This window comes from Callorhinus ursinus, unplaced genomic scaffold (assembly GCF_003265705.2).
Source record: "Callorhinus ursinus isolate GAN/ISIS: 27379988/994484 unplaced genomic scaffold, GSC_fseal_2.0 scaffold27, whole genome shotgun sequence".
Lineage (NCBI taxonomy): Eukaryota > Metazoa > Chordata > Mammalia > Carnivora > Otariidae > Callorhinus > Callorhinus ursinus.
This window is the reverse complement of record NW_027397089.1, coordinates 18,097,239-18,122,805: the sequence shown is the minus strand read 5'-3', so window position 1 is coordinate 18,122,805 and position 25,567 is coordinate 18,097,239. Positions and strand designations below refer to the sequence as shown.

The 25,567-nt window shown below is 38.6% G+C and overlaps 1 protein-coding gene across 3 annotated transcripts in view; it reads left to right on the top strand.

The window, feature by feature from the left end:
- The first annotated feature begins 813 nt into the window (after window positions 1-813).
- PTPRO (protein tyrosine phosphatase receptor type O) overlaps window positions 814-25,567 on the top strand; it is a 234,436-nt gene continuing 209,682 nt past the window's right edge. For 2 of the 3 annotated variants that reach the window (XM_073877934.1, XM_025879885.2), the window contains exon 1: window positions 814-946. In XM_073877934.1, the coding sequence (XP_073734035.1) occupies window positions 872-946 (75 nt within the window). In that variant the 5' untranslated portion in view covers window positions 814-871. Of the gene's footprint in view, window positions 947-14,117; window positions 14,136-25,567 lie in introns of those variants that run through there. The other variant, XM_073877935.1, reaches the window with a different exon arrangement.

The window sequence follows — 25,567 nt, the reverse complement described above, 5'->3', positions numbered from 1 at the left end:
AACTATATGTACTATATTGTGATCCCCCCTCCTCGACTTCTACATTCTGCTTCAGGCAACTTGACAGACTTTGGTGTCAAAAGACAGCCCGTGAAATTAATAAGAGCTGATTTCAAATGGAAAGTGTATATAATTGTACTATTTCCTCCCGGTAGGAGTGGGATGGAGAGAATGGAATCCTACCCATCAAACACACATGCATACACCACGCACTCCATCACTACAATCACAACCACCAGTTCCCTCCAAGTGTTTCTGTACTTTTATAACAGCAACTGAGAGCAGATGTAGGAAAATTGAGAAGAGACTGGGATCCGGTTCCCCAAGTTGCTCAAGAGGAGTCATTGAAACGCCCCGCACAACTCCTGAGTCCCAGAGACAGTGGAAAGGGTCGGGGCGGAGCCTGGAGTGGGGGCTGTCCAGCGATAAGAGGCGGCAGGCGGACCCTGGTGGGAGGGCTGGGAGGCTGCTGTCACTTTTATGAGTCCGCGGCGCACGGTGAGAATCTCCTGCGGCCGGAGGACCGCGGCAGGCTGGGCGCAGGGCATCCGCCTCTCGCTCACCACTCGGACCCCGCTTCTCCACCGGCAGCCTCGGTGGCGGCGGCCGCAGAGCCTCGCCCACTCCAATCCCCACCCTCTCTCTCCATCCTTAGCTGTTAAAGAACGGCAGCGCCTGGCACGTTCCGGGAGGACCCCCGGAGCAGAAGAGGAAAGGGAGCAGGCGCAAGGAGACTGGAAAGGCAGCATGCGCCCCCCGGGAGCAGCCTCGGCGCCCACGTTCTGAGGCGGGAGCCTCAGTTCGCCATTGTGAGCCGCCGCCGGGGGAGTTCGCACGCGCAGCGGTCCCCCCGGGTCCCTTCCGCACCGTGATGGGGCACCTGCCCACGAGACCGCGCGGCGGCCGCCGTTTCCTGTCTCTGTTCTGGTTCTTTGTGCTGCTCAAGGTAGGGGAGCGTCCCCCCCCCCCTCACTCCCGGGCGGTCCTGCCCGCGTCCGCGCTCCGACGCCCGGGCTCTGCCGCGGGGGAGCGGCGCGCTCCGGGGCGCGATGGCCCGGCGGCTGGAAGCGCCCGCTGTGCAGGCTGGGTGCAAGCTTTGTTGTCCTTGCGTGTGCGTGTTCCCGGAGGTTTTGAGGGATGGGGTGGAAGAACAGGGAAGTTTTCTCTCTCCAGCTTTCACCCTTTGTGCTCTTTTACCACAGCTGGTATCCACATCAAAGGTGGGCTTGTTAATTAGTGTTTCACTAGGCAAAATGAGGTCACTTTTCCTTCTGGTCACTACTGCACCCCAATGTTGCTCAACCTTACCGCTCTCTCCCCAACGGTGTGTACGGCTGCTTTGTCTTAATTTACTTTCTCCTGGAATTATACACCTGGGGCTGAGCTCCCTGTCCTCAAAAAGACTGCCGGGTGGTCGTGAGCATGGTTTTCTTTGAATAAAGAGTGTCAGCTTGAGCCTGGAGAGGACTCTTCTCCCCAAGTCTTCATCTTCAACCTGATAATTCCTTTCACAAAGTCTTTAGACTTTCCCCCGCCGTATTTACAAAGGCTGGTACCTCTAAATTTAAATGACAGAAAAAAATCTATAAAATTAACTTTTTTGAGTTTTCTTTGGATTATGCTACTTTAGGCTGTTATTTTTGAGAAAAATGAAAGGGAAGGGGCTGCTTTTTTTTTTAAATCCTAGTTTGACAACTATACTGCACATAAAATCTTTAAAACAAATTTCAGCTAGATGTCTGCTTGGAAAGTAGTGTGAAGTTGTGAGGTAATTGTCTACCGCCTGTGTCTTCAGTGTGTCTAGTTTTGTCGTAGTCCTCCCTTTCCTGGCAAAGTAGTGTGTCGACAGGTGACTGGGAGCTATCCTTTCAGCACCACCGTGCTACCTACCTTAGAAATGGACGAAACATTAATGAATGCAAATGTTTCCTTACCAAAGCGTCCCTTTTTGCTTACATGCACCATTAATTATGAATGCTTGACAAGGAGGTAGTGTAACAGGACCAATGGATTGGGAACAGCATCAATTTTAAATATTCCATATTTTTATTTATCTTAATGGAAAATAGGAAAAATAGTTTCAAAGAGAAAGAGCAACAGAATGAATAAATAAAATTCTAAATTATATTTACTATGTTTTTACATTTTTCTTAAGTTGCTAATAATAATTTTATTTAAAATCTGGTCAATAACAAGATTGGTCATGTGTTTTCATTATAGGAGATTGCTCTTTTAGCACACACCATAATTATATTAGACTTATTTAAGTTTTCTATTAATTTTTCTAATTGTTAAATTCTGTCATAATTATTATGTCTATGCAACACTTGTCATGAATCCAAAGTGGGAAATTGCATCACCACACATTTTTATAAGTAACAGCTAAGACTTACATGTATGACATCCGATCCAAACCCAACATTTGGCACAACTGCAGGTTTTCATCTGAATTCTTCATAATGAGTGAGAATTTCAGAAATGGTCAAATAATGGGTTTGAGAGTGGGAGTAGAGTGCTGCAATTAAAATGTAAAAACTGTGGCAAACTTCTAATGAAAACTTGATTTAGATGTGAGAAAAATGCAGTCAATGTTGGTATAATGGTATTCCCAGTGACTGTAAGAGAGGTTCACCCTGTTCCACACAATAGGTGTATTTTTGCACATTTGCAGATTGGTGTCAATTATGGTTAACTCTGCATCACATAGTAAATACATTGATAAGGCTTGTAATTTAAATAAATATTGTAATGGGACAACTAATTTTGTAGAGAAAGTCATTACCCTTTATTTTATGTAAGTGTAGAGTTTGTGTCACCAGGATATAAAGTATATCAGAGGAAAAAATTTATGTATATATACTGAATACCCACCATGCACCAGTCAGTCTTCCAGATATTTCACATATGCTATTTCATTAATCTTATTTTGTTACAGTTAGCAAGTAATATTCAAAGAGTTAAATTGGGCACAAAGGATAAGGCATTTACATTTGGGAATAGTATATTACATGATAAATTTGGCACATTGTATAATCTCTTTCTAATTTGGAAATACGTTTGCATTCAAGGTCCTGAATAAATGTCAGTATAGTAGACCTGGAAACAGTTCCATTATTAAATAGCACATTGTTGATTGAATCTCAGTGATAAGATCTGTGTGCTGAGTCAGAAACAAACAATTTATCCAACCTCCCAAAAATCTCCGTGGCTCACATTATGTCAACAAATCTTTCACTGCTCCATATGAAATACCTTCTGTATAAAAGTGAAAATTCCTAAGAGCCATAAAGTTAGAGAAACTGAAATGGGAGTCTTGATTTATAGTTTTATCTTTTCCACAAATCAGGAGCTAGCAGCTAGGTATAAGTGATGGGAAAGTCTGAAAATTTGAATCTGTATGATTGGCTATAACCAATTTCATTGAGATCGCATAAATGTGCCTGGATGTGGAAGTCTTTGTGCATCGTTCCTTATCCATAGCTAAGTGATAGGAACATTTAATCAAGCATCTCAGATTGTCTAAGTCATCCATTGTATGTTATGAGGCTAATATCTGCATAAGCACAATGTCAATTATGAAATTTTGAAATTTCACAATCCATATTGATGGCATATATAAAAATAGAAAACAAAAGTGGAACTCTATTATCAAGTATCCTGGGAGCCTACCAATATGAAATTCTTCTACCCACATATGAATGTAAATGGAGTATTTATCCGATGAGTCTCCCTCTTGTGTATCTTCCCAGCATTCCCAGTGAAAACAATGTAATTTCTCTCACCTCCCCTATCTTTACTAAACCTCTTCCTGGAAATTGCTTCCTGTATCAGTTCACTTGATATCAGTATTTTGTCAACTAAGATGCAAATTGTAGAATATGACATCATAGGAATTTCAATTCTGCCTTTCCTGAAATGGTGCTCATTAGTAGTCAAGTGGAATGTTTCCTTAAACTCATAGTCTTGGCATGAATCCTTCTTTCTTTCCTTAACCTCCTCTCTATATTTTCTTCCGGGTCTGCTCTTACCTGATATGTAATCAAAGAACATTAAATTTGAAAGAGGCCTTAATTATATTATCTGAAAAGAGGTTTGTGTTTAATTTTATAAAGCATGAGTGTTATGATGTTGGCCATAGTACTATTTAGGAGAAATATCCACTCTCCAAGGTCTGTCTGCCTTTCTCCACCCCCTGTCTCTCCCTCCTTCTCCCTCTCCCTCTCTCCTTCTCTCCCACCCTTTTCTCTTTCACACACACACACACACACACACACACACACACACAAGAAGTTTCACTTCCACGTGGAAGTTTTATTCACATTCTATATTATACAATATTGGCTGATGAACCATAATCTTTTCATCTTTCTGGAGCAGCTTAACCCACCCTGCTCTCAGTGAAGTTTGCTGTCATTAACTCCTCTGTCAACTGACTCCTTTGATAAATGTTGTTTCCAACCTTTTATTTTTATCTTATCTTATTTTGTTTTTTTAGTGTTAACCTTTTAGAGAAGCCCTTTCACATATGACATCCCCAGTAAGCTGAAGAATGTTCACTGGGCTGGGCTTCTACTGGGGATTGGGTAATAATCCTCCACTATATGTGTGTTTACCTTTGTTCTTTGTTGTGTAAAGATTGTTGTTATATTAAAGAATAAAAATTCACACCTTACCTCTGCCTCATTTTGGTCCATAAGAAAATACACATCTATATGGATAAGTAATTAAAAATGATGTAAGAGTTGTACTTTATTTTTAAATAAAAATACTATTTTTAGCACTATTTCTGGCATCTAAATAACCAACTTAAAGGTAGTTAAACTCATAAGTACATTGGCTCCTGAGGTTTAACAATATAATTCCAACTTAAGTCTTGGGGGTTTGCAAAGGCCCTTTGGTGTTGGATACAGTTGGTGCACTTATTTAGACCATTGTGATTGGTAGCAGTGTGGCACAATAAAGGGTGAAGAGGAATGACCACAGATATTTATTTCTCATTTTCTTCCCAATTTAATACCTTCAGGTGCACAGTTCCAGTGCTGTTGCATTTCCACAAGTATAGCCCCACTACAATGATGAGCTTTACTAGAAAGTACCTATTATGCTCATTTTATTACTCCAAATATATCTGTTTTTGAAATAAAGGAAAATATATTGTAATTTTTTGTCTTCCACTGTGCTTAAGATGTGGAATTAGGCAAATAGTAGAAGCTTCATAAACAGAATTGAAATTTGTGGCATTATACGGTTTCTGACTGAGAGGTGTTAAATACCATAATATTGACTTGTGAGCACATGTTTAAGGAAAGCATGAGAAAATTATCATTATGTGAATTAAATTATTTTAATTACAATGCAATCATTACACTAAAAAATAATAAAATGTTACCAGTTCTCTATATTAAGAACTTATTAAAATTATAAATCAAAATACCAATGTGCTTTTTTTCCAAAAGTGTAGCACTCTTGGTTGCTCATTTATTCACCAGTGTTACCTCAGCTGCTATGTGCTATCATCAATGAAATAATAGGAGAAATAGCTTTCATTACCTCTATATGTGACCTGCAACTTCAGCCAACACCCAGCTATGTAGGTCATGTTCTTGCTTCCTCTTCCATATCATCATTCTTCTGTGACCACTACCAACTACAACTGACAAAGATTTCTGCATGCTTCTAACAGAAATCCCTCTACTTTTTGCCATAACTTTGCCCTTGAGAGATGAAGTCTTTTCTATACCCTGGTCTTGGTTCTATCTATGGTAGTGTTTAATCCAGGAGCATGACTCAAAGCCCTAAAAAACTCTTCTATGATGGCCTCAAAGGCCCATTGGTATCAGTGCTTTCTGCTTAAATAAATATGCGAGAGACTTCTTTGTGCACTTGTGCCCTTAATTTGAGGAGCCAAAACAAGGTTAATATGGCACAAGTAGAATGAGCAAGAGGGTGAATGGGGTGGGATGAAGCTAAAGGCAGAATACAAAGACTCGTATCTTCTTCTCTTCTGGTTGGCTCCAATAGGTTCCGTACCTTTTCTACCAGCTATTCAGAACGATATATAAATAACCTTATTAAGCACCTTTCATGTAATCTACAATCACTAATTATTCCTAATTAGTAAGTTTGTCCTTTCACAAGCTTGTCCTAGATCTCCGGAGTGCCGATCCTTTGTTGTTTCTTTTTCCCTCTGAACATGGTGCTTTCCAATTTATTTCTATAAGTACGACCATATCTTATCCTTGTGTCAGAAAATCATTCTCAACTCTTTCATTTAGAATTTCATTGTCCGATGAAAGATGTCTACTTTCCTAGACATTCCAGTTACCTAAAAGGCCAACTCCTTTTACTTCTGAATGTATTAAAACCACCAAACAAACAGGATATTTGAAACAAGGTTATAGTGATTTTGTGATAAGAAAGGTTTGTCCTTTTCTTTTTGTCAGGAAATTGAGATGAAAGAGGGGAAAATGATAAAAGCTTGGGAAAATACTTCGGAAACCAGAATTGGAAACAGGACTCTGAGTTTGAGAATTGTCTTCAAATTACAAATATGCATAATTTCTGTAAGAAAATGAATGTAGGGAAAATTAGGGAATCAAATGAAAAAAGTTTGAGGAAAACAATTGTATTGCCATCCTTCTATTTATATGCAAATAAATATGTTTCCTTATTGAATACTCTTCTTTTATTTTGTTTCCCACTCTTCCTGAATAGGAATGTTATGCAACTCATTTTTCTAACAAAACTGTTCCTATCCTAAAGTGAATTAAAACGAAACGAATCTGGTAATTTTTGTATCCTTACCAGCAAATAAAAAGAATTTCTCTACAGTGTGGGGGTCCAAAACCAGAATTGTATTTTGTAATACTAACGTGTATGTGATTTAAATGATGAACGTTTCCCTTTTTCTGTATCACCTCATTTAACTGTTTTTCAGATAGCTGAGACTGTGTTTTGTTTTTTTCTCTTCTGCCTGCCTACTTTTTATAGTAGATTATTTATGTGTGAGAAATTTTCATGGGTCTAACAGGCCCTTAATCCTGTTCTTTCATCATGGCCCTCCAACTGACCAAGTGAAATGCAGAGAAATTTCTGTCCCTTGTTCCTTTTGCCCTTAACCCATATCAGAGACTATCTATAGCCCTTTGTGCTGATTTAGATTGTGATTCCCTCTTGGTTCCTCCCACAGGAGCTTGTGATTGTCATGTACAAACCAGATGTTGGATAATTCCAAAGAATCTGTAGTGCCCTTTGTATATTTGGTCTTATCTGAGGTCTGGTTCTAATACCTTCTACCTTACTTTCTGAATCAGAATTCTATTTTGATTAACTCTAGCAACACTACTTTTTGATCCTGGCTTTACCTTCTGGTTAATCTCTCCCTATCATTTAGATTCCTTGAAAGAGCATCCTATAAACTTTTTTGGCTGACCAGTCTTTCCCCAAAACCAGAATGGTCACATTGAGAGTTACTTTTCCTCTTCAATACCAAGTCTGTCTTTCAGATTCCAGGATAATGATTTGCTGTCCAATTCCATTCAGTTAATCAAACATCAGTTGAATATCTATGGTGTGCCAGGAATTGTACTTGATGTTGTAGGTACAGGAATGGGTAACAGTCAGTTGAATCCTCACAAATGACACAGTGGGAAAATAGGCATAGAAGAAGTCATTAAAATGTAGTGAGGTTTTGTTTGTTTGTTTAATAGAGGAAACCATGGTAAGATGTTAGAGGAGAGACTATATCTCATGGTCTGGGAGATGATTTCTTAAAAGATGACCCAAGCTTAGCCTGACTTAGGTTAGGAAATATGGACACAAAGAGAAAACTGCATGAACAAAGGCCCAATGTTGTGAAGAGCAGGGTAGTGTTTAGGAAAATACAAGTGTGTACAAAAGGAAAGGGAGTGTTAGATGCCAGATCAGGGAGACTCCTATATGCTGTGCCAAAAAGTAGGATCTTTATTTTCTAGGTGAAGAGGATCATTGAAGTGTTAGCCAACTCTTAGCCGGGTAAGATTTGCATTTCAGAGAGAGCTTTTGGCTGTAAGAAAGGTTACCCTGAAGGTAGAGCAGGCCTGGAAGCAGTTCAGCTGCTAAGAGGCGATTATAATGGTCCAATTAAGAGATGACAAATGTTGACCCTAGGGTGTTGGGAAAAGAGCTAAAATAAGAGAAACGATGTTAAAAAAAAAAAATAGCGAAATTGACAAGACTAGCTAGATGTGGAGAACTGGGGAGAAGGTAATTTTCATGCTAATTTCTAGATAACTTGACACCTTTGCCTGACATGTTGCAGTTTTAACAATGTGTCCTGGACAGTGTCCATTCTCCTCCAGCTCAGCTTACCGTCTTCACCATCATGCTTAGTACTATTATTCCTGCTCCACACCTTTAGTAATAGTCCCTTGATTAAACTATCTATGATTTCCCCTTGAGTATCCTACTGGGACTTTGACTGATAATAGGACATGATGAATTTAGCAGAAACCCTCTTGAGTTTGAAGTGCCAAAAAAAAAAAAAAAAACCACACACACACAAGTACTTATTAGATATGAGTCTGACGTCCGGAAAAAATGGCAGGTCTGGAGATGTGATTGGGGATGTCCCAGCACAAAGCAAGATGGAGAAGGGCAGTGGGCCACGATGGGCCTTGAGGAGAACTAACATTTAATAAGGAACCTAAGAAGATGAAGAAGAAACAGCCAGAGAGGTACAAGAGGAAAGCAGAATCAAGAAAATCCCGGGTCTAAGAAATTACAAGTGGGAAGGATTGGCTAACAGCATCAAATGTAACAGAAAGATCCTATAAGCTAAGATCTGGAAAATATCTTTGGACAGGAAAATAGGTAGGCTCTTGGTCTCTCTGTGGAGCTTGGGAGGAGCTGAGGACTAGAGAACTGGCCACTGATTTGTCAAGAGCACAGGCTTCAGGTCAGAGAGACCGGATTTCAATCTTACCAACAAGCAGGATGTGGAGAAAGTTGTTTCACTTGTGTGGGGGCCCCTTTGGCAATCTGTTGTATTTATCACAGAGGATAATTGTCAGGCAGGAATGAGTGAGATAATGACCATGAAGGACTTTAAACCGTGCCTAGAATACAATAAGCACTCAATAAGTTTTATGTAGAAAAATTAAAAAAAGAAGGCAAGCAATAGGATGGTAAAAATAGCTAAAGCAAAGTCAAAGAGGTAGAACAATAAAAATGTGTCTAGAGCAGCATCTTCCAAACTATGCTTCATGGAACATGAGAGACTTGCATAAACACTTCTGTGGTAACATGAATTTGGGAAATAATCTATTTAACTTTGTTTAAACTACTATTCATTCATTGATTATTATTTTTTTGTAACGGGACTTCTCAGAACCCCCATTATGTTAATATGCATTGTGTTTTCCAGAAGGGAGATCTAGCATTTCCCAAGTTTGATTGTAGAATTCCTTTTCTAAAAATAATTCATGGGAAGAGTGATTATACTCTAAGAAACAGTATTTATGCTTGTACACTAAATACTTCCTTTTTTTTCCTTTATCACTATTTATTTTTATTTTTAATTTTTTATTGTTATGTTAATCACCATACATTACATCATTAGTTTTTGATGTAGTGTTCCATGATTCATTGTTTGTGCATAACACCCAGTGCTCCATGCAGAATGTGCCCTCTTTAATACCCGTCACCAGGCTAACCCATCCCCCCACCCCCCTCCCCTCTAGAACCCTCAGTTTGTTTTTCAGAGTCCATTGTCTCTCATGGTTCGTCTCCCCCTACGACTTACTCCCCTTCATTCTTCCCCTCCTGCTTTTATTTTTTTTTTCAAAGCTTTTATTTATTTATTTGAGAGAGAGAGGATGAGAGACAGAGAGCATGAGAGGGAAGAGGGTCAGAGGGAGAAGCAGACTCCTGCTGAGCAGGGAGCCCGCTGTGGGACTCGATCCTGGGACTCCAGGATCATGACCTGAGCCGAAGGCAGTCGCTTAACCAACTGAGCCACCCAGGCGCCCTATCACTCTTTTTTAAAAATGAGGAATGTAACCTTAATGATCAGAAAAACGCAGCAGCAAGATCAGTTATACAACTCTTTTTTTTTTTTTAAAGATTTTATTTATTTATCTGAGAGAGAGAGAGAATGAGAGATAGAGAGCACGAGAGGGAAGAGGGTCAGAGGGAGAAGCAGACTCCCCGCTGAGCAGGGAGGCAGCAAGATCAGTTATAATTTAAATCTCAGTATCAGAAGAATTTGCATGAAGGAAAGCAACCATTCCCAACTTTCTTATCAGGGACTGATGTTTAAGAAACTCTGTCAGAAGAAAAAAATGTACATATTCTCTTTATTTTATGGATTATGCTAACTCTAGCTTTGGTAACTGTATATACAAAAGGGTTCTTTGGCTTTTGGCTATTAAAAAATGGAAAATTCATTTTAACCTTATTGTCCAGTATAATTATCTTAATATATAACTTGAGAGAACAATGTTTCGTTCAGTATTGTCTTTAATATTACTGCCAATTGGTTATAAATGGTGGAATCATTATCAGCTGAGAGGCAGCTATTGCACTTTTAGACATCCGTTTCGTTGTTTAGTTGGTTCGGCTCGGAGATGAGCTATTTCTGGTTGTAGCTTTCACGCATGACTACTCTCTCTGTTTCATGTTAGTAGAGCACCATGTTGTGACTGTTCCTGCTTTCTTGCATGTTCTGAGTAACTGCTTGCCAACAGACCTGAGAGGTGAGAAAGATAAAATGTGAGAAGTTTGTCATCTCTCTGTCCTGCCCTCAGCTGTCCATCATACCACTTTAAGAAGTCTATCCCAGTCCACATTTTTTGCCTGTTACCCTCTCTTCCCTTTCGTGGCCACGATAGCCAGTTGGGTGGAAGGCAGCTCTCATTCTTCCCAGTAGGGTCCCATGAGGAACCATGATAAGGTTTTGAGAGTGCTGGCATGAGAAAAATGCATGGTACATAACAAGCATTTTATAAATGCAGATTTTTATTTTATTTTATTGCAATCTCTGTTCGAAGGATATTCCCTCAACATGTCTTTCATGAACAACAAATTTAGAACCAACCAATCTAGAACCCTCCAATCAGGGTCCCCTGGGTGGCTCAGTTGGCTAAGTGCCAGACTCTTGATCTCAGCTCAGGTCTTGATCTCAGGGTCATGAGTTCAAGCCCCGTGTTGGGCTCCATGCTTGGTGTGGGGCCTACTTAAAAAAAAAAAAAAAACTCCCTAAAATTTTACCACTTTTACCCAGGTTTATTTTCTTCAGAGAATGTATTGCTCACCATGTGATATTGTACTAGGTCTTTATAATGACTTGCTCCTCCACTGGAAGGCTTGTAGTTTCCATCACACAGCAAGGACTTGATCCATTGTGTTCATGCTCTATCGCCAGCTGCTAGAAGAACACCTGGACCACGGTAGCTGTGCAGTGAATACTTGTGGGATAAGTGAATGAATGTTGAATGAGTAAATGGGGTGAGAAAGGTCAAGTAGAAGCTATGGGACAGACTCAAGAGCAAGAGTCGGATGCAAGCGTACCAGGGCAGGGGAGGGGGCTGCTGCACAGCGAGATGAAGTAAGAGGGGGGATCTATCAGGCGGGTGGTGCTGATTGGGGCTTGGGGGACAGGGGAATTGGAATGAAAAATGCTCTGGAAACGTTTTGTTGATCTTGTGGAGGAAGCAAAGGCTTTATTATAAGGGAAAATGAACTCTTTCAGACACCAAGATAAGGTTCCTCACATATTTTTTTCTTGCTATTTTATTAGGTCAGAATAAACCACCAAGGACAAAAGATGTGTGTGGCCAAGCAACAGATGGGTTCTCTTGTGTGATGAGTTCTCATCTGTCGTAAAGTCAAACCTCGGGTTTTTTGATCGCTTATTCTCTATCCTATTCACTATGTGTATAACATACTTTAACTTCTGAAACAAAGTGGCTTCTGAGTTCTTAAAATCTGAAGGTGTGTTCTCTTGGCTTTACAATTTGAAAGTATCAAAATGAAAAGAATTTTATAAGCAATGTTTTTCCTCATTTTTCTCTCACCATGCATGTTGATGTACTCAGATTGGCTCTTGACCTCTAAACTCATTTTTAGAAACTCACATAACTAACTGAAGCTAGATGATAAATTATTGCTTTTCTATAATACTTAGAACTTATATTTTCTTTACTCCTAAAAATGATATTTTTAAATGCACATGAGTACTTCAAAAATTCTTTTAATGGATTTTAGAAAATGGATGTCCTTTTCTGTATAAGGTCCCAAAAGATAATTTTATACAGAAATGAATGGTAATTTTCATGCTCAGTTGAAGTATTAGATAATAAATATTTCATTATCTGGGGCACCTGGGTGGCTCAGTTGGTTAAGCATCTGACTTAAGCTCAGGTCATGATCTCAGGATGGTGAGATTGAGCCCCTACCCAATCCTTGGCCTCACACTTGGCTGGGAGTCTGCTTCTCCCTCTCCCTCTGCCCCTCCCCCCACTCTTGCTCCTGCGCGCTTTCTTTCAAATAAATAAATAAAATCTTTAATAAAAATAAATAAGTAAATATTTCACTATCCAAATATGGACAGTTAAATGGGCTGATTAAATTAGTGTTGCACTCATTAAAATGTTAGTGTGTGTGTATATATATATATATATATATATATACCAAAAACCTGGATTGTCAAGATTTTCAAATGACAAAAATACAAAAGTATGATTAAAACAAATGGTCTTACTTATGTAAATCAGTATTTCACTAGGGAATTGAAAGGTATTACATCAGCTTATAATATACTGACCTATATCTGTAGTCTACTACTGTGCTGGTAAAGTGTGGAAATTTGGGTTAGTTGTAATTATTTTCTATTGCTTTAATTTTGGTTTTGTTTGTCAATTAATATCCTCAATAACTGAAAACAGAAGTAAATTGTGATCAAATATTGATATACTCACATATACGGGTATTAATCACAATTCTGTGATTAATCAATTATTTTCCTTCAGTATAATAATCTGCTTTTTTTTTATATCAAACCAAGGTTTCTGGAAATCTTCAAGAACTCATTTATAGGAGTCTCTTTCTGTCTCTGAGTAGCTGCATCAGAATTAGACTAATTAGACTACATCATCCTTTCCCTTAGATAAACCAGGAATTTCTTACTTAAGTCAAGTTGGTGGCCCATAAAATAGACATCCTAGTGATATTGCTGTGGCGTTTCTATTTACTTTGACATTGTGTTGAAATCTAAAGTGTAGTCATGAAACGGGAGTGTTCTTGCCAAATACCACAAAGTAAAAGCATCGTACTTACAGTAAGTGCCAACACCATTACCATAAGAAATGCCTTATTACTTGATGTACTTAAAATTCCTAGATTTTATCCAAGAAGAAAAAGTGGCTTAAGTTTCTGAAGAAGTTGATTAATAAGGTGAATAATAAAAAGCCAAGGGAATTGTATATTGTCTGTAATGTATTATTAAATAGTGAGTCATGTGGTCCTCCCTTAAAGGATTATAGAAAAATCCTTTATATACATATGAAATGTACCGGTACCATAGAGTTATTTACATATAGATATAGTAATGGAATGGGGCCAGGTTCATTTTGTTCATCATCACTGAGAAATTCCTCTACAGTCTCCCCTCGCTAATTTATACTTTTTAATTAGGCTCTCAGAAATGACTATAGGCCTCACTCAAAATGGTTAGGTACTTGGGATTTGTAATATGGAAATTCTGGTGTTGTCAAAACTGTGTTAAAATGATTGCAAGGGCTTAGAATGAAGTATTATGGACTTAATCCTAAGAACAGCTTATCGGTTGCTTCTTTTTAATTAGCTGAAACTGTTAAATCTGCTAAAAATCAGCCGTTCTTTAGAGGTGCTGCACATTGCTTCCTTGGATTCATTTTTTTGCATTTTTGCAACTAACAAAAGACAGCTGTATCTTCAAGTCCCTTTTCATCTGACTGATGCACCATCTTCTTTCTTTATTTTTTTGACAGCTAATTGGGAACCTAATGAGAATCTTTCTATTGAGATTCTTGTTGCTGTGCCGAGGCCTTCAATTAGCCTTTTAACTCCGTGGCTTCTGGAGGCTCTAAAGAAGGGAGTGCTTAATTTGAAATCTCTAAGTAAGTCTGAATCAGGTGTGCATCGCCGTACACAAGAATTTTATAAGAATGGATTAAGAATTCGAAAACCAATACATGTTCACCGAGGAAACTGTGTCAAATGCAACAGGCAGAAAAAAAGGAAAGCAGTCATTCCGACACATTCTATTCCAAAATAACCACCATCTGGGAATGTATCATTCCAATTTTTTTCCAATGTCTGTGTATCTGAGTCTGTAAAAAAAAAAAAGTATCAAATTATCCTACTATTTTAGCATACTCTTTTCACTGAAATGTATTATGATAATTTTTTTCAAGCACGTTCAGTCCTCTGCAATTTAGGACGTTAGGCCAGACGTCCTTGGGTCAATTGTATTCAACTCCTGATTGTATTTGCATCGGTCAAGGGTGTAGATGATTATACGTGTCTATTATGACCACAAAGTGTTGGGGATCATCACTTATATGTATGTCTCTCACTAGTGTGACTACTTAAGAATTAATCACATAGAGGCCTGCCTGGGTGGTGCAGTCCATTAAGTGTCTTGACTCTCGGTTTCAGCTCAGGTCGTGATCTTGGGTCTTGAGATCGAGCCTGGGGTGGGGCTCCATGCTCAGCACGGAGTCTCCTTGAGATTCTCTCTCATCCTCTCCTGCTGCCCCAACACCCCCCCCATGCTCTCTCACAAATAAATAATCTTAAAAAAAAGAATTAATCACATAGAAAAACTTCAGATGCTTTATTTATTACTCATTTCTCCATAGCTAAATACCATGCATAAAAAATTTTAGAATATAGGCTTTCTAGTCAAAAAGATGTAGAATTTCTGATCTTTTTACAGCAGACACAAATTACAGTGGCTGCCCAGATCACCATTCCTTCCGTGGCCAAGTCTGCCACCTTCCTCACCATCTACCCTCCTTAGAGGAAACCTCTTTCTTGATTCATGTGTTCTGAAAGGTGAAACCATCTTCCTACTGGGCCTCAATGCCCTGGACAGAGTGATCAGTCAAGAGGGTGAACACCTGACCTAAGATAAGCCCATCTGGGGATTGTGCCTCACTGATCATCATCTTTTAGATTGGCATTGACCTAAGCCAAACCTATCAGAAGCTATCGCTGCAAGTATTTTCAAACTGGCAATGGTGGGGAAGAGTCCTCTCCTCTCAGTTGTGGAGCTATGACAGGAGCTAAGATGCACAGAGCTAAGACATGAGTTTGGAAACTGTCCCCAACCATAAAACTGACTCACAAGAAGACCTGTTGTTGTTGTTATTTTTAACAGTGTAGTTTCTTTTTCTTTAAGTTTTATTTAAATTCCAGTGAACATACACTGCAGCATCAGTTTCAGGTGTACAATATAGTGATTCCACACTTCCATACATCACCCTGCGCTCATCACAAGTGCCCTCCTTAATCCCCTTCACCTATTTCACCCCCACCCCTACCCCCACCCCTCTGGTAACCATCAGTTTGTTCTCTATAGTTAAGAGTCCGATTCTTGCTCTCTCTCTCATTTTGTTTTGCTTTGTTTTTGTCTCCTTCCAACATTTATTTTTCACATAAAATCATCTAACTTTATTTTATTTTACATTTTTTGTTCATTTGAGGGAATTGTGGGAATGAACAGGAGAAAGGGTTTGAGTGAGTAGATTTAAAAGTGGACAAACACAGCAAACACATATTTTTTTAAAGAAAGGACTTTACCTTCCTTTCCTAATAACCTTCAACTTCACTGTTTTTTTTTTAAGATTTTATTTATTTGTTTGAGAGAGAGAATGAGATAGAGAGCATGAGAGGGGGGCGGGTCAGAGGGAGAAGCAGACTCCCCGCTGAGCAGGGAGCCCGATGTGGGACTCGATCCTGGGACTCCAGGATCATGACCTGAGCTGAAGGCAGTCACTTAACCAACTGAGCCACCCAGGCACCTGACTTCACTCTTTGTTAAACAATTAAAAAAATCATCCCTTAAAGCGTATTAGTACCTAGTGAATTTATTTTTTTAAATTTTATTTTATTATGTTATGTTAATCACCATACATTACATCATTAGTTTTTGATATAGTGTTCCATGATTCATTGTTTGTGGATAACACCCAGTGCTCCATGCAGAACGTGCCCTCCTTAATACCCATCACCAGGCTAACCCATCCCCCCACACCACCTCCCCTCTAGAACCCTCAGTTTGTTTCTCAGAGTCCATAGTCTGTCATGGTTCATCTCCCCCAACGATTCTCTCTCTTATTATTTTTCCCTTTGCTTGTTTCATTTCTTCTTTTTTAAATGGTTTTTGAGACTTTATTTATTTATTTGAAAGAGAGAGAGAGCACTAGAGGAGGGGAGAGGCAAAGGGAGAGGGAGAAGCAGACAGAGCAGGGAGCCCGATCTGGGACTCGATCCCAGGACCCTGGGACCATGACCTGAGCCGAAGGCAGACGCTTAACCCACTGAGCCACCCAGGTGTCCCTGTTTGTTTCATTTCTTAAATTCCACATATGAGTGACATTTTTGGACTGAAAAGGAGGGAGGAACAGTAGAGACTTTAACAAGACTATCTTTCTTTGGGAGACTATCCCATTTCTCGGACTCCAGAGAGTCACTCCACCCGTGCTCAGAAAGATTACAAAACAGCTATCTACTACAGTGCAATTCCACCATGGCCAAGCAGGCATAATAGCAATGCTTGGAGTTTTTAAGTCATCTGAGTCAGAGGGATTATATAATGTATCATACTAAGCAGGGCACTTCCGAGAGTGAAGGGATAATTACACCCGGGTAGCAGACATAGGTCATCCTGTTCTGGGAGAACCAGGACAGATGGTTGCTCCTTCCTGAATATCTGAACAAAAATGTTTGATGCAGAATGTACTCACTAGCTCCTCATCCATCTTACCCATCTCTGAAAATCCAATTGTCGACTGAAAAAGTTGAGTTAGCCATATACAAGGAACTATAGTTATCTTCATCAAAACATAAAGTGTGTGCAGGAATGTTTATAGCAGCTTTGTTTGTACCAGCCAAACACTGAAAATAACCAAAATGGCTTTCAATAAGTGCATGGTTAAATGAACTGTGATGTTTCCATACCAGGCAATACTACTCAGCAACTATTGATACACACAGCAACTTGAATGAACCTCAAGAAAATTAGGCTGAGTGAAAAAAGCCAATCTCAAAAGGTTGCACACTGTAAGATGCCATTTATATAAGATCCTTGAAATAATAACATTATGGAGATGAGAACACCCTCATGGTTGCCAAGGGTTAAAGTTTAGGTGGCAAGGGGAGAGGTATGGGGAGCCTTGTGATAAAGGAAGAGTTGTGTATCTTGATCATGGTGGTACTTACAAGAAGTTGTCCATGTGATAAAGGTGTATAGGTCTATACATACTCAAACACAAATAAGCACATAATAACTGGTGGAATCTGAATAAATTCAATGGATTGTACCAATGTCAATTTCATAGTTTGGATATTTTCTTCTTTGGGATATGCAAGACGTCAACATTGGAGGAGGCAGGGTGAAGGGTGCATGAGACTTTCCTGTACATTTCTTTGCAACATTCTATAAATATATAATTTTCGCATAGAAAAAGTCTAAAAAACCTTATTAGGTTCATCCTTCCTTCTTTCCTACCTTCCTTCCTTCCTTCCTTCCTTCCTTCCTTCCTTCCTTCCTTCCTCCTTCCTTCCTTTTCTTGTGCCTGGAACTCTGTTAAGTATTTTAATTGACTAGTTGACAGAGCCTCTTTCTTATGAGGACTGTCTCAGAAAGACAAGAATTATAGTTGCAGGGGAAGTCAAGATATCTAAGCAAATGTGAAAAAAATCAGGAAAATACACAAGGACCTCAATAAAGCACCATTAGCCACAGACTCAAATGCATTATGAAGAAGGTTGGGTATTGAACTACATTCTTACAAGATTTATCTACTGAGTTCTGGAAAGGACCACAGGTTATTGGCACTTTCATAATTCCCATAACACCAATGTGGGAGACAACATTTTAATGACTCTTCAGAAAATAGTTAAAAATGGAGTGATGGGAATTACCATTATGGGAAGTAAGGACAAAATACTTTATTGATTAAATTATAGCATTCTTCCTTTCTTTTAGCAGTTATTAAGTAACATAACTGGAAATAAAATAAATAAATTAGGATGAAATAGAAAGTGTACGACAAGCTTATGAGGTTTGAGTAAAGCAGGGGAGATGAATGGAGGATATATGAAGGTGAATAGGTTTTTTTGCTATTTCAACCAATCTATCGTCAAACATATATTAAACTGGACTTCTAAGAGAGGTGCTGTGCTCATCATTTTTAAGAGTATAGGACACAGTTAGGCCCTCTGGAAGTCTATAATATAAGGGGAAATAATATAAACATGTAGCAACTTAAAAGGCAATATATGACTTACTACTGTAAGAGACTCCCGAAGTTGTAATACATTTATTTGCAAATGAATGAGACAGAGGACTATATGCAGCAAAGTGCCTTTGTGTTCAGATAAGGGACAGAGCACTTAGGCTTGAAGGAGCACCAGGTTCATGAAGGAAGACAGATTTTAATCTGAATCTGGTCCAATACTGCCAGATAGATAGACGATGTTAAGGAAAACATTCCAGGTTGGAGAAACAGAGGAACAAAAGTAGGAATGTGACAAAATGTAGGCTCTGTTTAGGAGGCTTGAGTAAAGTAGGATGGATGGGTTCATGTCCTAAGGAGGCTGAGTGGCTGGAAGCGAGGTGGGAAAGGGGGTTCTGCCCAGCCATGAGCTTCTTATTCATAACCTTCTGTACAATAGTGTTACAAAGGCAAACATTAAAATGAGCTTTAGCTCAGCAGTGGTGTGCAGGAAAAAGATTATCATACCTCATTTTAGCTTTAATTGCTTTTATAATTCTGAATTTGCTGGTAAATGCAAATGCTTAATTCTAAATACGTGCGCTCTGTCTTAATTAGATAAAATAATCCTCTGTTGGTTGGGTAGTTCAGTAAATTAGTCCCTAGATATAAACTCCCCTGGATCATGTTGTTTATATATTAATCTGTATGCACTCTTAGAGATAAATGGATTTTTTTCAGAGACAAGTTGTAACTGTCAGCATACTTTTGTCAACCTTAAAAATAAAATAGCCAGTTAGTTTACCAAAAGAATGAGTTTATTCAGGAATAGCAGAGGAATTGCAATTTGGGACATTCAAACTCTGCCAAACCACAGGCAAATACAGAGAACAAAGGAGAGAAGTATTCTTTTATACAGGAAAAAAGGAATTTGGGAGAGGCTGTTTGTTGACTCGAGGTGAGTAAGAGTTTGGGGTTGTGGCTACTTCTCATTGGCTGAATTGTGGTGGTTCTCACTGGCTGGGTTGTTGCTGGGTGAGGAGAAAATCTTCCTTCCTCCTGCTGGGGTGGTGAAGCAAGCTGCTTCTTATCAAGATATGTAAAGTAAACTGCAAGGAGTGGTACATGCATCAGAGCTCCCCCTTCAGGACCCCCATTTTTTAAAAAGATTTTATTTATTTATTTGAGAGAGAGAGAGATAGCAAGCAAGAAAGAGAGAGAAAGAGAGAGAGCAAGGGAGAGAGAGAGGGCATGAGCAGGGGGGTGGGGGGGAGAGGCAGAGGGAGAGGGAGAAGCAGACTCTCTACTGAGCAGGGAGCCCCACATGAGGCTGGATCCTAGGACCCTGGGATCATGACCTGAGCCAAAGGCAGATGCTTAACTGACTGAGCCACCCAGGTGCCCCAGGACCTCCATTTTGAATGAGATTTTCCTTTACTTAGTTTCACACTTTCAGATTTATATCCTCTGCATGTGACTATAAATTGCCATGTTTATTATAAAAATTAAAATTCACATACATATTCTGTCATACGTGTAGAATTTCTTCTATGGTTTTAAAACTACAAGTAAAAATTACATTCTGCTAGACAAAACTGAGTAGAGGATCTAAATCTCTCTGTTATATATACAAACATCCTGCCAATGCAGCAATCAAGGTCCTACCAGTAGTGCCACATTTATTTATAAGGTATATCCAAAAGGAAGCACCCAGTACAAGTATCTCTGGCAGAAATGAAAAGATATGTTCTCTCAAAACTCACTGTCTTACTGGAAACAATGGTGGTGATGCTGACCATCATTCTCACTTATTGAGGGGCTGCTGGTTATTGGGGACTGTCCCAGGAACTTTACATACATGATCTCATTCCATCTATATAAACCTGTAATCATCATCAGCATTTTAATAATGAGTCAGCTGAGTTTCAGAGAGGTATTGAAGGCATTAGGAAAGAAACCATAGAACTTGCATACCCCATCATACCAATTCGTGTGAAAGTTCTGACATGGCTTCCCTTTTCTCATTCACTGACTTCTATCTTCTGTCTCTTCCTCTTAAGAGAGAAATATCCTGAGACACAGGAGAACTGAATCAGTTTCTAAGTCATTGGTGAGGACTGCCATTTGGAAAGAAGTGGGGTACAGGTTACAGCTGGAGACCGTGGGTTCCTCCTTATCCAGAAATCTTTCTTGCATTTTCTCTTTGCTGTCAATCAGTCTGTCACTCACATGTTCCACCTTCAGTTTAATGGGTCAGGGGCTTCTTCACTTGGTTAGTTAATTGCATAGAGCCGAATATAATGCTAGTGTTGCTGTGGAGAGCTCATACTTTAATTTTTGTATAGAGCATTTGGAATCAATGATATGAGCACCCAGGAAAATTGATGCCATGGCTTTGGAAGCCTACACGAGATCCTGTGGCTTGCTGCCTTTGTGTAGCATTTACACCTCAGTCAGGCCTTTCCCTCCATGAAAGATACCACCTGGACAAAAACAATTTTAACACTAATGTCTTCCTTTTGATTGCATTAGATTTGCAAATTAAACAGATTAATGGTAGTGTTCTGTGTTCCTCTCAGCTCTTCTGTTTAATACTCTTATCTGACAAAGTGTAAATAGAAGACATAATTAATTACTCATGACTTGCATGCCAAGTTGCATAAAAAATTACATCCCCAAGACACCCATTATTACATATCTGACTGTTCTTTGAAATTGGTTTTGGAAAGAAAAAGCCTACCTGAAGATAAGAGTTTTGTTTGTTTTTCTTTTTTTATTTAATTTACTAGAGTATCTTAAAAAGGATGTGGGAGAACAACATTAACTGTTAACATGATTTTGAGGAGCTTAACTTCATTTGCCCAAGGATGTGTTATTTTTGCTTTTTTACATTTTTCTGTCTGGTTATGAGATGCTAAGTCTGTATATGAAAGTTATAAAAATGATGATGCTTGAGGCACCTGGTTGGCTGTCGGTTAAACATCTGCCTTCAGCTCAGGTCATGATGCCAGGGTCCTGGGATCCAGCCCCAGGCGTTGGGCTCCCTGCTCAGTGGGGAGGCTGCTTCTCTGTTCCCCTCTGCTCCTCCCCCTGCTCCTGCTCTGCGTGCTCTCTCTCTCTCTCTCTATCGCGCAAATAAATAAATAAAATCTTTTAAAAAATGATGATGCTTGCATTGAAGGAAGGCCCCAGAATATGGCTATTACTGTTTTAGAATATGTCCTGCGGAGAAATTATCAGCCAAGCACACTCTGCCATACCATCCCCTCCCTAAATCGTTGGAACCTTGAGCTGGGAAGCGTACTACCAGGGCTGAAAATAAAATAGAATTGTTCAGCCATTTCTTCTGTCTCATCTGTTTGAGTTGATCTGAATGAAATGAGGTCTGTGCTTTAACTGGAGAGCTCAGCATTTCATATTTAGCTCTCAATCTGTTTTATGATAATTTTTGAAGGAACAGACTGCTCATGACAAAATGTGCTGTACTATTATTAAAGGTGTCCTGCCTTTATAGATTTCTATCACTTTGAAGCAAAACGATGGGAAGATTTTTGAATGAGCATATTTTCTAAGTTTTTAATATTTAATACAATGTAATAGGTATCTCAAGTTGGAGAAAACCAAGAACCTGATGGAAAAAAAATGTTAGGGTTATCAACGGAACAAGGTAGCGTAGAGGAAAGATTACTTGCCCACAACCACTTACTCACTTCACCCCTCTGTAAAACTGAAAATTAAAATCACTTCTACCTCTTGGGATTACAGTGCAACGTAAACGAGGTAATCTCTGAAAGGACTTCGTAAATTGTAAGACACAATTTAAATATATGATATTATCTTATTAAAAACAGTTGTATTCCCTGTTTCATTTGCTCTGATACACACAGGTTTTCTTTTTTCACATTTATGTGTGTGTCCATCCATGTGTGTAGTGCATGTCATGGAGGGCTATGCTTAATACTGTAGTATGCTCTTTTGCTTTTTATTTTTTTATTTTTATTTTTTAAAGATTTTACTTATTTATTTGGCAGAGAGAGACACAGCGAGAGAGGGAACACAAGCAGGGGGAGCGGGAGAGGGAGAAGCAGGCTTCCTGTGGAGCAGGGAGCCCGACATGGGGCTTGATCCCAGGACCCTAGGATCACGACCTGAGCTGAAGGCAGACGCTTAACGACTGAGCCACCCAGGTGCTCCGCTCTTTTGCTTTTTAAAAAATAAGGTTTACCCTACCCAAGTTAATTTTGGGTCACCTATAATCATGGCTTGATTATATGACTGGTATGATTGAATATACAAAACTGATTAAATATATATGTCTAATGGCAACATATTTTCACGTCAGCTTTGCCTCTTATCTATAGATCAGATCATTGAATAAAAAAGACCTTTTAACCTAACTTTGTACATGTAATACTGTCAAGTATTCTATTCATACAGTATTTATGTATATGATCATTACTCATCTTTTCATCTTTCATATGATATATTGAACCTTCGTTCATTCATTCTTTCTGTGAACATTCATTGAGCAACAATTATATGCCAAATCCTGTGCTAATCATTCATTGTTTCTTTAGGTCTCACTCATCTGTGGGAATAAATTGGTACATATTTACAGTAATTCCTAGTATAAAGCAGTTGGCCCCATCAGTACACATGAGGCAACAGCTTTCCTCCTATAAAGGGCCCACTTGGGTATTTCTCAAGTGGGGCATTTGCTACTGAACCCCAGTTCCTCTGAGTGCCCCCTCCGCCCTTCCAGGGCCTACGTTCCCCTATTAGACATCTCCCCCACTTCACTGGGTGCTTACTACTCCTGCAACCGCAACACCTTCCCTGCCTCACTCAACATTTTCTGTCCCCTTGATAACTGAGGATTTCTTACTTGGTCAAGCTTGTGTTTTGGTTTTTGTTTTTCCCATCAGAGCTTGTCAGCAGTGAGCCTTTGGATTTCTGGAATTCCTGTCCCACTAATTCTTCAAGTGTGTGTGAATTCCATTTAAACAGAAGCTGAGATCTGACTCCCGCTCCCCATCCTATAACATTAATAGTAACAAAAATTACTTCTCTAATTTGATCTGCCTCACATTTACCTCGTCTACTTTCTAGTCAAGTCAAATAAACTGGTGGACGGTGAAATAATCAAATGCTTAATAGCATGCGGAAAGATAAACAAACAAACATGAAAACAACCTAATGGCAAAGAAAGAAGAAAGATTGTGTTAAATACATTCTCTTTTATGGTCTTTATAAAAATTTGGCATCTTAATTGAATGTGAAAATAGATACAAAGTCAAAATTTAATTTATATTTGATACTCTGCCCCAGGTATTTATTTCTCAGTTCCTCCATGGTTGGGATATTACAAATTATTAAAAGCCCTATTTATCGCAAAAGTATTTGCATTTTACATTAAATGTCCAAGTAAGTAGCTATTTTACATGAATTCAAAGTTAAAATTTAAAAAATAAGCTTTATTGTCCACATGAACATACCTTAAATTGAAGGAGAATTTTATGTGAGTCTATATAATCATCATCATGTTCTAACTAAAATAGAATAAAATAAATAAAATATGAAAACCAAGCTTTATTTATTGAAAAAAAATAAGAAATTTACACCATTTCGAAGTTCCCACTTCTGATTATTGTTAATATTAAAAAATCCCAGAGTTATGGAAACATGGGGAATATGTTATACTTTAAGTGTAATGCTTGCTGATTACATCATTTTAAGAATTATTAGTGAGCATAACCCAAAAGTTTCTAAAATACATTTATTTGGAAATTTAAATTCAAAGAGCAGATCATTTTCAGGTATTTCACAAACATGGCACTGATTTTTTAGAGCATGCTTGTCCAGAGGAATAATTCAGGATAGCCAAATCCTACTAGACCTCTTTCTATAGAAGTCGTACAAAACTTGGATATGTGCAAATTAATCAATGAAAATAATATCAATTTCTTCCTTTTAACTCAGTAACTTAAGATTAATAAAACACCTATTAAAAGAGATGAAAGCAAATGTAGTAAATGTTATTGAAATGGTTTCATATTGTAAATTAAAACTTCTATATATGATCTTTCAGATCATATAAAATTCATATAAAATTTCTTTAATGAAGTTTTCAAAATACTTTGTGAAAAAAATGGGGTTTAAGTTTGTGATTTCATGGCTCTTTTCATATGCTGATCTCAGTTCAGTACCAAGTCTCTCTCTTTTCACAAACCATCTGGGAGATTGACAAGTTGCATCTCACCAGATGGCCTAGCATACCAACCTCTCACTTCCATGGCACCATACCTTCATGATAAATCCTGGAATGCTTTGATACAACGTTTCTGCTCAGGAAGAATTCCACAGCTCATGGCATTAAGGGCCAGTTCACCACTTCCCACCTCATTTCTCAAGGTTGAGACTGGATATGATTTCCACCAGTGTTGAAGTGTTCTAGGACACAGAAGAATTTATTCCAACTGTATATACTCACCAGCCTCCTATTTTCCTATCTTTCTACAATTTCTCTTCCAGCCCCATCTTTCCTTCTCTACTCCCTGGTCTATACTTTTATTATTTACACTTTATATAGAGAGAGCCTTCTTCCTTCTTCCTTTTCTCATATGTAAATTACTGGAAAATACACATTAAAACATCAGAAAATAACTACACAGTTTTAGGTTCTGGGAAGGGGGGAGCAGATTATATCTTCCTGAATCCAGCGTGCAGCCTGTTTATATTTTGTAACAAGAAATTTAATTGCCTGTGTCATTTTATAGAATAACTTCATGTTATTTTTAAATTTTTTTAACTTCATGTTTTAAAGTTACTGCCTGTGACTAGGCTCTCAAGGCCTTTCTACTTTCCTTTTGTCTTTATAAATATCAGGGAGGCACTACAGAAGTCATGAAGGACATGGAAAGGGCTCTTTTTTTTTTCCCAACTTAGAGATCAAATCTGACTTCAATTTCTTCCCCCATACTGCCCCCACTTCTCTCTTCTGAACTCCTCTCATAAATTTTATGAATTCTTTTAGCCCTTTGGTATTAAAGAATAAGTGTGAATCAGAAATGTCTACAAATACGATAGGTCTTATTTCTCTGGTGCCT